At 40.5% G+C, this 18,756-nt stretch overlaps 2 protein-coding genes across 5 annotated transcripts; both read right to left on the bottom strand.

Moving 5' to 3' along the window:
- Positions 1–221: 221 nt before the first annotated feature.
- Positions 222–9,808, bottom strand: top1a (DNA topoisomerase Ia). Of its 4 annotated transcripts, none has more exons than XM_062462859.1 (22): positions 9,669–9,791; positions 9,236–9,260; positions 8,251–8,268; positions 7,160–7,256; positions 6,742–6,850; positions 6,520–6,572; positions 6,347–6,439; positions 6,113–6,209; positions 5,934–6,025; positions 5,631–5,746; positions 5,387–5,508; positions 5,056–5,178; positions 4,770–4,957; positions 4,430–4,574; positions 4,128–4,271; positions 3,832–4,017; positions 3,672–3,740; positions 3,376–3,490; positions 2,495–2,622; positions 1,965–2,059; positions 1,707–1,856; positions 222–1,529 (listed from the first exon to the last, which is right to left on the bottom strand). In XM_062462859.1, the coding sequence occupies exons 1-22, from the start codon at positions 9,699–9,701 to the stop codon at positions 1,427–1,429; spliced, it is 2,301 nt and encodes a 766-aa protein (XP_062318843.1). In that variant the 5' UTR covers positions 9,702–9,791; the 3' UTR covers positions 222–1,426. The 4 variants fall into 4 exon arrangements, with proteins under 4 accessions (XP_062318843.1, XP_062318852.1, XP_062318860.1 ...); XM_062462868.1 differs by having other exon boundaries at positions 6,113–6,194; positions 9,669–9,790; XM_062462876.1 differs by lacking the exon at positions 8,251–8,268 and having other exon boundaries at positions 9,669–9,808.
- A 2,841-nt stretch (positions 9,809–12,649) lies between these two features.
- On the bottom strand, positions 12,650–18,381 carry cyldb (cylindromatosis (turban tumor syndrome), b). The gene is made up of 14 exons (XM_062462850.1): positions 18,257–18,381; positions 17,510–18,001; positions 17,060–17,183; positions 16,419–16,666; positions 16,144–16,312; positions 15,764–15,890; positions 15,544–15,651; positions 15,295–15,374; positions 15,117–15,183; positions 14,758–14,890; positions 14,520–14,628; positions 14,288–14,406; positions 13,946–14,150; positions 12,650–13,688 (listed from the first exon to the last, which is right to left on the bottom strand). The coding sequence occupies exons 2-14, from the start codon at positions 17,942–17,944 to the stop codon at positions 13,501–13,503; spliced, it is 2,112 nt and encodes a 703-aa protein (XP_062318834.1). The 5' UTR covers positions 17,945–18,001; positions 18,257–18,381; the 3' UTR covers positions 12,650–13,500.
- Between the last annotated feature and the right edge of the window lie 375 nt (positions 18,382–18,756).

Below are 18,756 nucleotides of genomic sequence, written 5' to 3'. Positions count from 1 at the left end.
AAAACAAAGTCTGGTGGCTCTCCTGTAGAAGCTTACCCCAAACAAAGTTTGAATTCTATTTGCCTGCAACTCAGGAATGAGACTTGATATTTTTTTTACATTTCAGAACATGTTTTATCCTGAACATTCATTTTTCAAATTACCAAAATATAATTATTAAAGAAAAAATGCATAATTTTGCATTGTCAAGTAAGCAAATAATCAGACGTAACATTCTAAACGAGTTGTAGGATTTTATTATTTTCAACCTACAATGAGCATACAACCTAAAACAAAAATGATTGGAGGCTATGACAGGAGAGACGGACCAGGAAGTTGAGTTTACCACTACGAACAACTTCCCTTCTAGACAAGTGGAATAAAATTAATGAATCATTCACATTAAAACTCTTGTTATGTTTCATTTTACTCAGTCTTTACACAATTAAAAATAACTGCCTAAATTGTAACAGATTGTTATTTTTTTGGCAAAGTTCATATCCCTCACAACCTTCTGAAAGAAAAACATTTTCCATTATCCAACTTAAAATACATTTTTTTAAAGCATTTTCTTCAAGTAACAGATAAGGGCATTTTTTTTCCTCATGAAGCAATCATTTGAAATAATTAAGTTAAAACCAGATGGACACAATGCTATGTAGAAGGATTTAGAGGATGCTGGCAATGCAAGGGAAACAAATCATGATTGGTTCACATTTACACTGAAGTCCCTGATGAAAGCTGTAACAAAAAGAGAAAATTCAAGAAATTCACATTCTGCTTGCTTAGGCTATTGACGAAGTTTAAGTTATTTCCCTATGCCAGTCCAAGCATCCTCATGTTACAATTCGATAGTCCAGTTTAAAACACTCACCCAAAAACACAGCTTGCATGGTTTTTCCCCACAACTCAAACTCACATTTCTTGTCCTCAAAAGGCGCGTGGGTGTACTTAAGGAATTTATTGATTTTACTTTTTTTTCTTCTATCAAAATATAGAATTCATTAATATGGGAGGATAAAATACAGATCAAGTGAACAAATGATACACAAAGCATTTTTTTGCTGTTGAATACAGTTGCTATAGGACCACAAAGTTCAAAGTTCAGACATCTTGCGTCTGAAGGGGCAGAGCCAAAAGGTAAAAATCATCCACTGGTCGGTCATCATTTGGAGCACTGCTTGACCTTCCTATGTGGGTATAGATCACTGACCTGATTTCAGATCTGATCCTAAGACTAAGCCCAGACCCCCCCCCCCCCCCCTCCCCTTAGGTCATTTGTGATGGCCTGAACATTCTGACTATCATCCTCTGGCATTCAACTCATCTATACAGCCACACTTTTTGAGCTCACACTCCTCACTACAGCTCATCAGGCTGGCCATCAGGTAAAATCTGTTAAACTAAAAATGGGTATCCAATGAAACCAAATAAACAGCTTCTGGATTTAAAATTCATAGTCATCATCTGCCATATCGATAGCCCAGGCAAACTTCTCACGCTGTGTTTTGTTGTAAATCTTCTCAATTGGGATGTCCCACTTCTTACACCTTGGAAGACAATGGAAGATGAATATTAAATAAAATTGTTTTACTAAAGGTCAAGAAGAATTTAACTTCATTAATGGTATATTAAAATACATTTCACACACCCATTGCACTTTCTTACATATCATGCAAAATATATAAAAGTGGAGGAGAACCAGATAGATTTGAGTCCTGACTCACCAGGCTACAGAGATCCGTGGGTCCAGATAGTTGAGTTTGGAGGTACCCAGGGCAATCTGCTTGTTCTCCTCACGATCCGTCGCTTGCACCTCCAGCTTCATCAGCTGTTCCTCTATCCTCTCCACTGCCTTTTTCTTGGTCTCTACAGATCTAGGTGCAGCGGAGCATCAGGGGAGAATCATCTAACTGTACAAGCCATTTATAGTAGCACCAGCAGAGGATACATAATGGTGCCCTTGATCGTCCATTGCTACTTACTTTTTGGACTTCTCGTCTCTCCGTACTTTGGCATCGGCCTTGGCGCTCTTCAGTTCCCTCTTGGCGTCAGACAGCTGGTCCTTCTTGGCATCAATCTAACGAACCAAAAAAAAAAAAATCAGTATTGGAGAATAAAAGGGTGCAATGTGACAAAAAAAAAAAAAAACACTGAACATAGGCTACATTTTATGAATTATTTTAGCATTTATAGCCTATTTTAGCATTTATATCCTAAAATACAACACAGACAATAGTATGTTGTATCCTTTATTCATGGATATTATCAGAATATAACTGGTATATGAATAGTATTCATAAAAGTGCATGAAATAAACTCCAAACTCAACTGCATCACTGTTTATTCAAAACCTAGGTTACTGTAGACACACGTAAAAAAAAACAGGCTACCAACGTCAATTGCTGTTGTATAGACTGGAGAAGCTACGTTATGTTTTGAGTGAAGTATTGTGGGACTTTAGTCCACATATCGTGAGCCTAGAGAATAGTCCAAATGTGCACAGCACACTTACTTTAGTCTGAAGGTTCTGCATTGACTTCTCAAAGGTCTTGGGTGGTGCCCTCTGATGATTACAAAGGATGGCCACAGCTCTGTTGGCCCTGTTATAGGACAGGATCTTGGCAGGAACGTTCTCATCAGCTGGGGGTAAACAAATTAATTAAACTTTTTTTTACCCCCCCTTAAGACGAGTTTTGCTCTTCTCCCACCCAGATTCGTCCTGTCATCCAACTTTCAGTTTTTTTATTGTCAGGTGCACAGAACAACACAGTCAGACTGGGCACTGAAATTCTTGGGACAAGACAACGTAAGCAATACGTAGTCATTAAAGCCTGACCGATATATCGGCGGGCCGATATTATCGGCCAATATTGGGCATTTTCCAAACTCTGTATTTTATATATATATATATATATATATTTTTTTATATTCATTTATCGGCCATTATAAATGCCGATACATTTATTTATTTTTTCAAAGGACTAAGTTTCATATATTAAGTTTGTATTTTTATACATTTTATTTATCAGAAACTGCATTTACATATTATTTTTGTGAGGAAATAATAACAGTATCAGATGGCTGAGCAGTTAGGGAATCGGGCTATTAATCAGAAGGTTGCTGGTTCGATTCCCGGCCGTATCAAATGACATTATGTCCTTGGGAAGGCACTTAACCTTACTTGCCTCGGGGAATGTCCCTGTACTTAGTCGCTCAGGATAAGAACTTCTGCTAAAAGTGACTAAATATAAACTACAAATAACTACTGGAATATTGGATTTTTAAAAATCACCAAATATTTTTTATCAGTATCAGCCTTAAAAATCCTTTATCGGTCGGGCTCTAGTAGTTATGCATGTTTGGGAATGTCAAGTGATGGCAGCTATGACTTACGGCTCGTGAGCTCCTTCAGCTGCTGCTGCAGAGTGATTGACGCATTGTAGGTACGGAACACCTTGGCCGTCAGTCCATCCATCAATTCCTGAAGGTGCTTGTTCAGAATTGTGGTCTGGAAGAATAGAAATATGGCACTCATAAGGTCAAATGGGACAGATGGGGATCTGGGAAGTTATAAAATGAACATCGAACGCCATATACACTGAGATGGACATGTTTATGGATATATATTTTTAATACCATTTCATATCTAGGAGTGGTTGTGTTTAAGAGACTGCACTCGTTTAGCTTACATTAAGGCGGTCAAAGAGATCATCTTCTGGTTGCTTGCCCTCCATGAAAAGCTGGAGGTTTTTGAAAACCTGGGATTAAAAAAATTACAACATTAAACCTGTCCAGGAACCGATTTAGAATGGGCAAATCAAGGTCGAGCTATTCCACCAAACTCCTTACCCTTTTCTCCACAGGGACCTTGTTGTAGTAGCGGATGGAGTCTTTTCCTAGGAAGTCAAACTCCACAACAAACTCCTGTCCGTCCTTCTCAGGGGACAGCACGATGTGCTCTACCCTGAGGGAGCAGCAGCCCACCGTGTCTGCAGTCTCTCCTTCCTCCTTCTCGTTACCAGCTCTCAAAGCCAGCTGGGAAAATGTAGGACACGACATGTTACAACTAGAGCGATCTCAAAATATCTACCACGAAGTAGCAAGTAACCAGTCAGTGCACGCATGTTTGTATGGAGGAAACAAACCTTGTCAATGAAGTAGAGGGCCACAGCTCTCTGTCGAATCCTCATCTCCTTGGACTTCCAGTCCTCACGGTACTGGGCCCGCAACCGTTCCACACATTTCTTCAGCCGACGGGCTGTTTCATATTTCTGCCAGTCTTTCTCTCCCTGGAGGCCAACACATGAATGCAAACATTTTAACACTGAAAACACATTCCGAACTTGAAATGACTAAACCTGGTAGATTATTCAGTTTGATCAGTACAAATGTAGTCTATAAGGCCCTTAAACATGAATCAATATGCCTTAAGGCCCCATCAGCCCACCTTGATTCTGGAACTGGGGTTCAGCATGATGTACTTGATGGACCCCTGGATATTCTCTGTCCACGAAACCAGCCAGGTAACCTTGTTATCATGACGCAGTTCCTTCCATTTGGTGCCTGGGGGAGGTTTGGGATGATTGGAGTCCCTGGAGGAGAGGAAAAAGAATAATGAAAGGCCAAAACCTACCAATAATTACTCCTCACCAGGTTTACTGCCCTCTGCTTGGCTAATGGGGACAAACATTGATAATGTTCTCAAATCAGTTCTCCACAAGCACATAGTGAAAGCAGGAAAGAAAAGATTTGTCAGGACACTGTTTAGCCTCAACAATCTAACTCACTTGCTACAGTTAATGATTATGTCCTGAGGTCGGATCCTGCGCTTCAGCATGCCCATCTTGGGGTGGTCACCTCGGCCACGGAACAGACCTGGGGGCTCGATGCGGAAGTTAGCTATCCTCTCCTTGTGGTTGTCCATGATGCAGAAGCCATACTCTTGGAGGAGGCGCTCATTTTCCTCTTTGATTTTCTGCAAGATACACAGTATCTTAAGAATTAGAGCCGATTTCATTTTCAAGATTGCAGACATTTGAAAAAGGTATGAGGAAAGTTGATGATTTGACTTACTAGTTTCTCTTCTTTTGACATCTGCTTCCTGGCTTCAGATTGAGCCTTGAAGTAGTCAGCCATTTCATTGAACTCACACTTGTTCAGGTCTGTGATCTTGGACTTCTCCTCTGAGGTCATTTCCTGTGGAGGGAACAGAAACACAGATTTGGTTAAAAGAGTCTTCAAATGCATGTATTCATTCCTTGAGGTAAATTACTGCTTGTGGCAATGACAAATGTTATCCTGATAAGCTAACATTATGGCAGTAATTATTCATTCAAGAATAAAAGACAAATAATTGATCTGGAAAGTGCTCAGACTAATAAAACTGTCATTAAGTGCACCATACCTTTCTCCAGTCTTTGAAGAAGTTTTTCCTGAAGATATCCTTGGTGGTATACTCATGATCCAGCATCTTGGCAAAGAATGTAGCTACCTCCTCTGCCTCTGGCTTAAGTTTCATGTGTTTTCCTATTTAAAAAGATTAAAACCAATTTGCAGCTGACAAATATGGTTGACATCCACCATTGCAAGTCTCCAACCTCCTCAACAGCAAATTTAACCAGTGGGAGAAAAAAACACATTAGTCTCACCATCATAGTAAAATTTCACTTTGCTGGGAAGAGGTTCGTATGCAGCAGCAAACACTGGACCTTTGTGTTCCAAAAACCTCCACTTGGAGCCATCTGTGGATCTCTCTTCCTCCCACCTATAGTTCCAAAGAACCATCACAGGGGGTGAGGTGAGGAGACAATTAACACAGAAAATTATCATTTTGTCCGTCCAGTAGTGTTCTAAACCTCCACATTTCATTCATCAAATGAACTGAAAGGCACCAAATACACAATGAGAATAGCTCCATTGTACAAGACAGCTGGAGGATGTTTGAAACTAACCATTTCCACTTCTCTTCTGGCTCCTTCTTTGCTTTCTTTTTACCATTAGCGCCTTCCCCTTTCTTGTTTTTTGTCTTTTTAGGCTTGATATCCTGGACATGAAAGGGGGACCAAAGCATCTAAAAAAGCCTGAAGATCTTTCTGTTTTGAGCATTCTGAACAACTGGTTTTCCACCAACCTCATCCTCTTGGTTCTTCTTTTTTACTTTTTTGTCCATCCTGTCATTTTCAGTCTTTACCTTCTTGGGCTTGAACTCAGAACTGAAAAGAGACAACCTTTAAGATTATTGTATTACACTGGTGATTTCAACTATCACTTTCTAAACCTCATTCTCAAAAATGACAGAGCTGCTAATTACATTTAAAAAGGGGAATGAATATAAAACACTGAGGACATGCTCAGATCTACTTACTTGTCATCATCCCGCACTCTCTTCAAAGACTTTTCATGTTTGGGAGACTGGTAGAAGCCATCACTGTCAGGCTCAGATTTAATGCGAGGAGGGCTGATGACAAAACATTGGGATTCATCATAAATTCTAAAATGACACTAATTTGTATGCCACACATGTGAAACGTAACTTACCTGGCAAAGCCATTCTCCTTCTCCTTCTTTGGTTTGCCATCAAGAACCCTTACCTGGCAAGGCAAAACATGTGTTCAGAACAAAAGTGTTCACCCTGAATGCATATGATCCCAATTCACCTTTCTTTTGAGGAAGTCTCAAAGGAACTCTTGATAGTTCTGACATTCCAAGTCCACCGTGCACAATATGGGATGACTTATGAAAAAAAATTTGGGCTCTCACTTTCTCCTCCTTCCTCTTTTCTTTGTCCTTGTGCTTGTGTCTGTCTGTGCTGCCATCTTTGTGCTTCACTCTCTCCTCTTTGTGTTTCTTGTCTGAGTCCTTATGGTCACTAAGTTCCCCCCAAAGAAAAGAACACAAATTGAAATCAGTTTGAAACTATTCCATTTAAAAACCAGTCAAAACGCATGAATAACCATTTCCGCATGCCGATGCAATACCAGTCTCCAACCGTATACGCATTTTGATAGGCATGCACACAACCCTTCTCTGAGACATGGCCACAAAATACCCATGTTGAAGAGCTTATCTTTATACCAATAGATGTGGAGATTTATTATGTATTCCCAAACATCGGTGACTCAAACCAGTCTGATTCACCACATTCCCCCACTCAAGAGACCTGGTAGTCGAGTCATACCTGTTGCCATACTTGGATTTCTCACGCTCCTTATCCTTCTTGTGGTCCTTGTGTTTGTGTTCTTTATCCTTATATTTATCTTTATGTTTGTGAGAATCTGGGGGAAAGCAGAGTGGTAATTGAGTGTAGCAGTGTCAAAATTGACAATTGTTTTCCTGTTCCAAAATAAACTACATTAACTTGAGGATTATCATGCATGTGCCTTTTTTTTAATTATCAAAACCCCCCAAAAACATTTCATGGTTTGGACTTAAATGACCCAAAACTTGAAAGACAACGCCCCCTAGTGCTTAAACCTATAAAAGGTTTTGTATAAAAGGTATTACACGTATAAAAGGTCATTACTTGGAATAAAAAGATAGTGGTATATAAGAAAGCTTCACTCTCCATGTCACCACTTAGCTTAACATTGTCAGCTAGTGAAAGTAATCCCCATCTCGACATAACTAAATAATTTCTCTTAATTGTTGCTAACATAATGTAACAGTCAAATGATGATGGCTGGAGAAACTTAATACTATACCATCCTCTCATTTTGGAAGGTGCATGCTAGAATTGTATATCTGGGGCTGAACAACTAGGTCTTAGGCAGTCTCAACGTCAAATAACAGATGACATAAAACATTAGAGCTCTCAAATATTCTGCTGTAACATCCTACAATGAAAGTGCTCACTTAAAATTTGATTTGAGCTAAAATTGGGATATCTGGGATGGCCATAATGGCTATTTTGATATTGTTGAGGCTACGGTTTTGCATAGCTTAAGTATATAGGCCTATGTATTATTTAAATGCTGATATGTGTAGCCCAAGCCTGAAACCTAGATGGCAATGAGAAAAGCTTGATTTTCATCTGGGTATTTACATCAACGCCATAATTTAATGTGAACAGGTAGGCTTAATCTACATCTATTTAAATTGTATTATTATTTAAATTGTATTATTACAGCCTCGGCTACAGTGACACTGACACTAACAAAATGGTTTGCATGGGCAACTTGGCCAGAGGTATTTTACAGTAAAAAAGCAACAATACAAGCAACATTTCAAATAGTTGTACATTGAAGGAATAGAGTTCTTAAATGAACCAACCTGAGCAATCTGAAAGCACTACACAAAGATGTGATGGATAGAAAGATGTAAAAAGTAAATAAACAAGTAATAACAAATAATACATTTAGAATCTCTGCTCTCCCAAGTGTCCTAAATACAGCGGTAGTACAACCAAACAGGCACTGGACCTTCAACTGATTTGACAGGACTCAAAGAGAATTTGTGTTTTGTCTGTAAGCATGTTGTAGTTGATCAAATTTCATCGTGTGAAGTCTTAAATTAAATTAGCATTGTTGTGCATTAACACAGTAGCCATGTGGGAAAGACCTTGCTAGCTCAAATTCGAATAATTAGTTTAAAAGATGAGCAATTTAGAAAACGTCAATCATGAAAAACCACATTCCATCTGGAAACAAAATGTTTGATCACTTTTGCACACAAACAATGTCTACAATATGTAAGTAACAGTCACATGAATATCAACAACTTAAGTTATTGCTAAATATGCATAGGTGCCATCTTGATTTCACCCTTGGGAATCATGTCTGAACCAATGCTCCTCCGTGTTTCGCCTCCATATCACAGCCATCTGCACTTCAGCTATATTCTCAACATTCAGACCGCTAGACTGAAAAAGAAAATGGCGTAGAGACTAAGTCCTCAACCCCCAAACCCTTACTTTCAGACCCGGAATGTGGCACGTTAAGGCGACCACAAGCATAATTGAAGTATATATACATGTAAAACATCTACGGGTCTTTATGAATCTGCAATAAAATCTACATAATACTTTTTCTAAATTCAATTTCGGAGCCAGTCTTTTGAACAATAGGCGCTTGTGAGGGAGGCAGCGGACTTAGTCTCTGGACGCCATTTCTGTCCTAGCTGAACAGAAGCGTTAGCATTAAACAGAACTAGCCAGCTAGCACATGCTATCCTAACCACGAATGGTGCAGACACGTCAGTTCTGGGAAAGATTGTAAACTGGTTTAAATAACATTTGTAGTTTAACACACGTTCTTACCATTCGCCCGAGAGCCGTAGTCAATCTGCAAAAGCAAGGACAAACAACGATGTTTGGTCACTTGTTACTGTAGACACTGATAACTTCTAACATTGGCTAGCGGCTAGCTCACAATAGCGCCACAAGCTGGCAAGACTAGTACACAGCATTTGAAAGCTAACATATCAACACATAAGCATATCATGTAAATGTCACCGTAATATAGGATACAGCTAGCGTGATCCATACGGTTGTCACTCAGCTAGATTTAGTTACTGTCAAACGGAAACCGAGGTACTAGAGATGGCCATCTAGTAGTCGGAGCTAATGTTCTGGTTCTTGCTAACTTCGATAGCTAGCTAACATTTCCTAAGTCTATCATAGCAAATCGAACAGCCACAGAGTTTTATGTTACACAGCCAAAAACATCACATAACACCATTCCAAATTATACCTGGCTATCGTTGTGGGAATGATCGCCACTCATTTCCAATTATGTATCTGATAAAAACAAAGTGAGGAACGTGTAGGGTAAAATGCCGGCGAGGAGATGCAGGCAGAATGAAGAAAGAAACAATTGTGTAACCGACTAAGTCCGAATTTTATCAAAATGCGCATGCTCGTGTTAGTGACTGGGTGGGGAAAACGAGTTCGCCATAACCCCTCCTTTAAAAACGTGCTTTTCCACGTCGGACAGTAGGCCAACTACTCGTGTCAGAAGATAGGCCTACTATGTAAAAACAGATCAGACAATCTGAAAATGTTACTGAAAATAAAATCTAGCTCGATTGTTAACAGCAACCACAGGGTTTATCCTTACAGCTAGTCCTTAATCACATGACATGGTCGTAGGCTATGCAAAATGTAAGCTATAGCTCTTTCCACTGTGAATCCAAACAGAATGTTTTAGGCTTATTGCTCTTCTTGTGGGGACTGACAAAATCTTCAGTCCCATTCAAAATCTAGATTTCCCTAACCCCAAAATGTAACCCTAATCCTAGCTCCTAACCCTAATCCCATTATCCCAACACTTTATACTTTTAACTCTAACCCTAAATCCTCCTAAACTCCTTTTAAACCAGCTGTCTCCGGTGTTTACCTACATCTTTAACACCTCCCTTGAGACATGTCATGTGCCAGCCTGTCTCAAGTCCTCCACCATCATCCCTGTGCCCAAAAAGCCAAGGCCAACAGGACATAATGACTACAGACCCGTCGCCCTGACCTCTGTGGTAATGAAGTCTTTCGAGCGCCTGGTGCTGGCACACCTTAAATCCATCACTGACCCTCTACTGGACCCCCTGCAGTTTGCCTACAGAGCCAACAGGTCTGTGGACGATGCAGTTAACATGGCCCTCCACTTCACCCTACAGCACCTGGACTCCCCAGCATCCTATGCCAGGATCCTGTTTGTGGACTTCAGCTCTGCCTTCAATACCATCATCCCCGCCCTGCTTCAGGACAAGCTCTCCCAGCTGAACGTGCCTGATTCCACCTGCAGGTGGATCACAGACTTCCTGTCTGACAGGAAGCAGTGCGTTAAGCTGGGAACACAAGTCTCTGACTCCCGGTCCATCAGCACCGGATCACCTCAGGGCTGCGTCCTTTCTCCTCTGCTCTTCTCCCTGTACACCAACAGTTGCACCTCCAGTCATCCGTCCGTCAAACTCCTGAAGTTTGCGGACGACACCACCCTTATTGGGCTCATCTCTGGTGGAGACAAGTCTGATTATAGGTGGGAAGCGGCCAACCTGGTGACCTGGTGCAGCCAGAACAACTTAGAGCTCAATGCTCTTAAGACAGTGGAGATGGTTGTGGACTTCAGGAGGAACACAGCCCCACTCACCCCCATCACCCTGTGTGACTCCCCAGTCAACACTGTGGAGTCCTTCCGCTTCCTGGGCACTATCCTCTCCCAGGACCTCAAGTGGGAACTGAACATCAGCTCCCTCATCAAGAAAGCACAACAGAGGATGTACTTCCTTTGGCAGCTGAAGAAGTTCAACCTGCCAAAGACAATGATGGTGCACTTCTACTCAGCCATCATTGAGTCCATCCTCACCTCCTCCATCACCGTCTGGTACGCTGCTGCCACTGCCAAGGACAAGAGCAGACTGCAGTGTATCATCCGCACTGCTGAGAAGGTGATTGGCTGCAATCTGCCTACCCTCGAGGACCTGCACACCTCGAGGACCCTGAGGCGAGCGAGGAAGATTGTGGCCGACTCCTCCCACACTGGACACTCCCTGTTTCAGTCACTCCCCTCCGGCAGAAGGCTGCGGTCCATCAGGACCAATACCTCACGCCACAAAAACAGTTTCTTCCCTTCCGCTGTTGGCCTCTTCAACAAGGCCAAGGGACCACACTGACTCTAATGACTTCTTGCTTAAAACACACTGCTTTTTGCACTGCATTACAAAATGGTATCTTGTACATTTGTATTTTTTGTAATATTTGTATTTTTATATTGTAATTTACGGCAACTTATATTTTATTTTATTGTATATTTAATTATATTCTAATCCCACTTAGTACTGCTAGTTTATGTACCCTTAGTATAGATTGTCCACATATTTAAATTTTAGGTATATGTTTATTGTATGCACCTTCCTGCCAAAGCAAATTCCTTGTCTGTGCAAACTTTCATGGCGAATAAATCCCATTCTGATTCTGATTCTGATTCTAAATATCAAGAAAATATCCCCACAAGTTAAAATACTCCTTGTTTACTATTCTTGAGGGGACCCCCATAGAGGTGGGTTGTAGGCTATCCTGTTCTTCATTGCCATAAAACCCATGTGTTAAATGTGGGATATCTGTATTTCCCAAGATAAAATAAGATGAAACACATTGAGGCTTTTACCAAATCATTCTCACCTCTGACTATACAGGTAGATAGGGGCATAGCTGTATTGTGAACGTCTTACAGTAGGCTACTTGGTGAAGGTAACCAATGCAGTACATAGGTCCCAGGTCCTAGAGTAATGAGGAGGCAGATCTATGTTCAGATCACTTTAAAACCCATTCAGATCAGTGTTTGTGTAATCTTATTAGGAGGATTAGCAGGATTGGTTGAGAAACATGAGATGATACTACAATGTATGCTTTATTTTACAGTTATTTTCAAGTAAAGTATTTTCTGTGTTTTTGTTTTATATATTAAAACAAGGTGCTGCGCACATCTGAGTGGACATTCTTGAATGTGGATGAGTGTGATGGAAGTGGAATACGTCGTCTTCCACAAGAGGGCAATACATGTACAGTCAACAATTTTTACAAGCCTATAGACAGACCTTGATCCAACTTTTTATGTTTAGGAATTTATGAGAAAAAAGAAGATCATTGTGTGGTCAATGTTGTGTTATTCAAAACATTTTCAACCTCCAGAATAAGGAGGTTTTAAAAAAAAAGTGTGTTTCTGTTAAGTGTGAATTTGTTCTGTACAATAAAATATGCTATTTTTTTGTGACTTAAGTGTCGGTGTGTTTTGCAAGAGAACTGTTGTTATATTAAACTAGGGGATTGGAAGTCAATATAATCTCACCATGTATTGTGCAATATTGCCGTTCAGTGTAGTGTAGGCCAACACTAGGTCTTCTCCCATACAAGTATCTCATATATTTTATTGTTTGGGTTTTGGTTGAAATTCACTTCACAGTCTCAGAGTCCACTTCCATTTACAGTAAGTAGATTTTATTGATATCTAAGTGTAAATCTGTTTGACTATATCTAAATTTCTCTTGTAAATCTGTATTTTCCAAAAGATCATTAAAGATTAATCTAGAGAGTACAATAAAACTTGAGGCAATTTAGATTTCCACATAGCCCTCTCTAACTTTACAATAATCTAAAATAAAGGCATACATGTTCATTAATTAATTCAATGGAAAGATAATTTCACTTCAGCAATTTGTCACAAATCATTACGGTCAATATAAAACGAATGTACAAAAATGTATCAAATATATATGGCAACAATAAAAAATACTAGCAGTGAAAAAATCTGTATCGGCATGTGAAAGAAAACATATCCTAATCACTCCTAACTACCCTTTCAGTCCTGCCAAAGTCATGTTCAAGTCAAATATATGACTGGACATTTTCATTTTATTAATAAAAGCATTCCTTTCCAGTGGAAGTTTAGCTCTCTCCAGCTTATCAACAGTGTTTTCAGAACCTTGTAATGATGACCTACTTCAGGCATGCAGACTCAACCAACAAGGTTATTTAGGGCCTGTTGTTAGAACACCAAGTTCTTACTTGTGTGTCTCACTCTTATGCTGGCTTTATCTATGGAGCGCCATGGATTCACTTTGATATAAACACATGTAGGAGTCACAAAGTAGCCTGCGGACAGGCTCCCCTGCCTGGGAAGGGTCAGCACACACAAGCTTGTCCTCTGCCTGAGACAGGAAATCACCAACCTGCGGACAAGCTCTGATCTCTGGAATGTTATAGCCAGTCTGGTCATCACCTATAAAGAGAAATAAGAACAAATATATGTATAGGGTATGATAAAACAACGTGTTTGTCACAGTGCAATCTCACTGCCATATGACAGTCAGGTACAGTTAAAGAGTAAGTATGTTGTAATTAGCACAATTTTTGTTTGCTTCATAAAACCACAAGATTAGAAGAGTTTACAGTGTTGAAAATATATTTGCTTATACATAATTTCTCTTAAAATGCCCTGGTATAGTAAATTGTAACAGCCAATTCAATCAATCTCACCACATCTGTCAGCCATGCTGTCAAAAAACAGCCAGGAGCGAGGGTTGGGGCCATATTTCACAAAAGACACATAGTGGCTCGTGTGGATGCAAAGTACAGCAAACAGATGCATCTTATGTCTTGGAATAGGGCCATCTGCTGGTACATCTGATGGCACTGTGAGGGCTCTAGGGCAGTGACCTTGTCTGGAGGGATGGGTGTGCACCTGAAGTAAATGTAAATATGTAAGTAAATATATAAGTATAGAGACAGGACATCCTTAGAGTCATTCATGTGTTTTAATGAGTTAGTGTGCACTGAATGTGACAGTTAGTAAAAATCTGGTTTAAATATTTTGCCCACCTGTGTTTTACAGGTAGCACAATATTGTTTGATTCTTCCTGGTTGAAGCCTGCGGTCCTGTAAACACTGGGAACACTCATACTCTGCTAAACGGCCACACAGGAAACAATCTCTGGGTGCTGTGAAGAAACGCAGGATATCAGTCTCTCAACCTAAGAATAATTGGATATGTGTCTATATAAATCTATTGGATTTAGAAACGACAAAAAACTGGGGTAATGGTGCAACTCACAGTTGTATAAGAGATCTGTGATGTCCAGCTCTGTTGAGGGGATTATGTGGGGAAACATCTTGTACCTATTTCCAAACCTTGGCATCTGGAGCATGAGACAAGATGGGATCTGAGGAGCACATCAAGTGGAGACACTGTAACTGTACTGTTAAGGATGACACAATAATTTTTTTAGGGGGTCCACAAGGTATACAGCTCTGTCGACAGAGCTATGAATTTAAATACCAGTAGCACCCACCTCCTCAAATTTAAGATCACATGACAGGAAGGAGGTCTCCAGAAGTTGCTGGACAGTAGGTGTCTGTCCCACCTGCTCCTTTTCTAGAATTATCTGGAAGGTGTAAGCATCCTGAGACACCCCCCTGCAGGACCTGAGGCCAAAAAAAGCACACGTTCAACAACTGCACAGCAAACTTATAATGTGTAGAAAGTCTAGAGAGAGACATTAGGTAGTCTTTTAAAATGCAGTAAAAGGAGGGAGAAGCACATGTATTAATTATGCCATTTATAAAAGGTAGATGACAAAGGTAGGCAGAAGGTGGAAGACAATGAAAGAGAAGAAAATAAAAACTAGAAGCAACGAGGAGGGGTTCAGACCTGAACTTGAGCAAGGGCTCCATGCAAAGCACATGTTGAAGAAGGACTGTGATGAACTCTTCAGGGTCTGAGGCAGTCAAAGTAACACTGTTCAATCAGCATTATCTACTTTGGTGCCAAATATACACAACAACAACCAATTGTTAAAGAACTAAATAAGTTATATTTCTCAGCGTACCTTTCTCCTCTGTTACAAAGCTGTCACAACCAAGCTGCTTACGGAAGTTCATCACGCTATCAGCAGGGACAAAGCCATCTCTGTGGACAGAGTTGGTTACCACTCTTAATTATCATTCTTATATTGGTGACAATAACACAAACCCAGACCCTATGACTAAAGATCCGTAACATAATACACAATACACTCAACAGAGAGACCCATCCCCGAATGTCTGTTTAAAACAACACTTGCATTAAGGGACTATACCTTCGTAAACGGTTCACTATGTCTTTCCTGAGAGTGTGAGATATGTGTTGTTCTGTGTCAGCTGGACTTTGGCAGACACTGTCCAGGGTCTTGGAGGAACTGAACAGACTGTGGGGAGACCATATATCTTTTTCAGCCTTTCAGTTTTGTTTATATGTGGTAACATAACCACTTTCATTGGGTATTATTTGAGGAACGGTTCAGGATGGTTCAGGTGTACCTGAAAAGAGTGACATCTAGGTAGCAGGAGTTGAAGTGACCCTGGATCCCCTTCATCTTACCCACCAGTAAAGATTGGGCCTCAGATTCAGGTATAGGTGGGGCATCCGTTTCCCCCAATGAAGGAACTGCAACAAACACATGCAGAACCCATCCAGGAACCCATCCTCTTTGTCTATTCTGTACCAATTTGATTTGGAACTGCTAAATTGGTATTGTATGTATTTACAATGTAGATACATTTACAGTGTGTACTGTTTGTGTGTGGGAGAGAACATGAGAGAAAGAGAGAGAGAGATAGAGAGAGAGAGAAGCAAAAGAGCAAGGGAGAAAAATAAATAGAGTGAAAGAGAAGAGACCGAGAACTCAGGTCTGCCTAACCTGGGGAGATATCTGGAGACCCGAGGATATCCTTTTCAGTGGGAGAGTACAAGAACCTCCTGTCAGGGCTGCACTTTGTGAGTGGTACAAACAAAGCACTGGTGTCCTTACAAGAGAAATATTGTTGTCCCTTATACTTCCCATCAGAGCATCCTTTCACCTCATAATCCTTATAGAAAAGAAAAAGTCAAAATGTTGAATGTTATATAAATTTATAACTACTAGTAGTTAAATAACAAATGCAGGTTGAGTACCCTTATACTGGTTTTACTCACCAGTTCTATACCTGCCCAATTGCTTTTCTTCCCTTCAGGGGCCCCAATCCACCGGATCACCCCAAACACAGTGATCCCTGTGTTGGACATCACCTCCACCATGGATCCCACTTCAAATGGGATATGTGACACTTTAGGGGTTTGGCTTTGCATGACCTTGTGGTCTGTCTGGCTCTCTTTCACGTGTTGCCTACGAGACCCTAGGTTAGGCATGGAGTTGATACGTGACACAGTCTTTCTGCTCAGACCTGGGGGTGGGGGGGAGGGGAGGAGTGGTTGAAAAGAGAAAAACATCATATGGATTCTATGTCTTCTTGTCACTAGTCTATGCCCATGAGAATTTGGAGCATGCTGTCAATAAACGCTAAACCATGTGATGAATCCTTGATGAGCCAGTTTAACTGGATGTGTACATGTACCCTTGTGTGCTTTTGTACAAGTATGCAAGCAATCTAGTCACAGGTGCTCTCTCAATCTGTGTTTTGTTAGAAGGTGATGATAATCTCTCTATGAATTTTTACTAGAAGGGAACAATTACATAACATACCATTACATATTTGGGACTTCTACAGATTAGAGACTACTGATAGAGACACAAACCATTACTTGAATAACTCGGTGATAAATGTGTATGTACAGACCATCAAAAGGCACATCTTTCCAGTGAAGCCCTTTGGAACAGGCAGGAACAACCTGGACAATGTCGGCTGCGCTGAAGAGGGGTAGAGGGGCAGGCTTCTTAGATGATGTCGTCTGATCAGTGTCCTGCTCAGAAGCATTAAAAACATGAATTTCTAATAAAATGTGTAAGGTCCCAATAGGTGTGCTGATTGGAGTTTCACTGAAAAAGTATGGGTACTACTGTATAGTATTAAAATCACCTGCAGCATTCTCAAGAACAAGGATTACGAAAAGCTATTTGGTTTAACTTTTTGACAGATAACAATCTGGACAATTTCAGTGGGAGAGGGGAGAGAGGCATCTTCACATTACTGTCTGATGCTGTTTCTTCCTATAGTAAATAAATGTATGGGGTAAATGTTGCATTCACCTGACACCCAGTATATCATTATGCTTTCTAGAGTACTCACCACAAACTCAACCTCAAAGCCCAACATCAGCAGGTCTCCTTGGTTCTCCTTCCTACCAATCTGCATCAAGTTCTTAACCAGTCCAGGATGGTAAGCCTTCTTGTGCTTCAGTACCACCAGGTCATCCTGTGACAGCTGACAGATGGCAGCGAAGAGCTGCGGGTTACACAGGAGATCTAGGCGCTTGCTGGGGGGACACACAAACAGCAGTAGCTGGGCCTGGTGACGGGAAAGCAGGTAAGTATCCTCCTTTTTCACGACACCCCGGCTCTTGGTGCTGCTGACACTGCTGCCACCTCCATACACCAGTCCCATCAGCTCCCCGTGCTGGGTCTCTGCTTCCACATGGCCAATATATCCTCTGGAGAAACCTTTCCTAGTCTTCCCCCGAGTCACAATGAAAAATGTCTCCTTAACTTCTCCTTTAGTCTCCATTTAGAAACTATTTTACACTACTCAATCCTGAACTGATGAAGAATCTTTGTAAGGAACCTAAAAAATAGATTATGAAACACACAAGTTCATCGTTTATTAATGAATCATCGTTTATTAATGAATTACTTGACCCACTGGTTTTGTACCCATAATGAATTCGACCGAATAGTTTTATTCATAAACGCAATCTCACCAAAATCCTTTATAAGTGTTCCCTCTTTAGTAATTATATATTTACAGCATTTTTCTAAATTATTTAAATATCCAATATTATAGAAGAATATTAAGTCTGAGTATTGAAGAACATCTTACCGTTTATTAAAGCGTCAAAACAGTGACAACCTCGACGCGCTTGGCTATCACCTGACTGCGAGATATCTCTAGCGAGTCTAACAATGAACCAGAAAGTCTAGTACCAACCCAACCACCGATGCACCTGACCTGATTGTGACCGAGACACTGCCAACTCCCATTCTATACACCTCGTCCTCATCACATGATGGCTAGGTGAGGTGACACTGTTGCATGAGCTTTTATTATTTACTGATAATCATGTATCCTAGATTGGTTAGATGAACCTTGTCAGGACTGATTACAATTGTAATCACATGACAGCATTGTTCAGCTTCTCTATAAAAAGAACCATCTAAATGAACTACTTTTTATCATAATACTGTCCCCATTGATGTGTGTTTCACCATACATCTTGGTAAGATACTTGACCTCTGCTATCATGTATATCCCTGTCTAGTGTGAGTTTTCAATTACATGTTTATTCAGTAATAATTTGAGTTTTTTTAATTAATGGGAAG

The sequence above is a fragment of the Osmerus eperlanus genome, chromosome 1 (genome assembly GCF_963692335.1).
Source record: "Osmerus eperlanus chromosome 1, fOsmEpe2.1, whole genome shotgun sequence".
In the NCBI taxonomy this organism is placed as follows: Eukaryota; Metazoa; Chordata; class Actinopteri; order Osmeriformes; family Osmeridae; genus Osmerus; species Osmerus eperlanus.
This window is presented reverse-complemented; position numbering and strand designations above follow the sequence as displayed.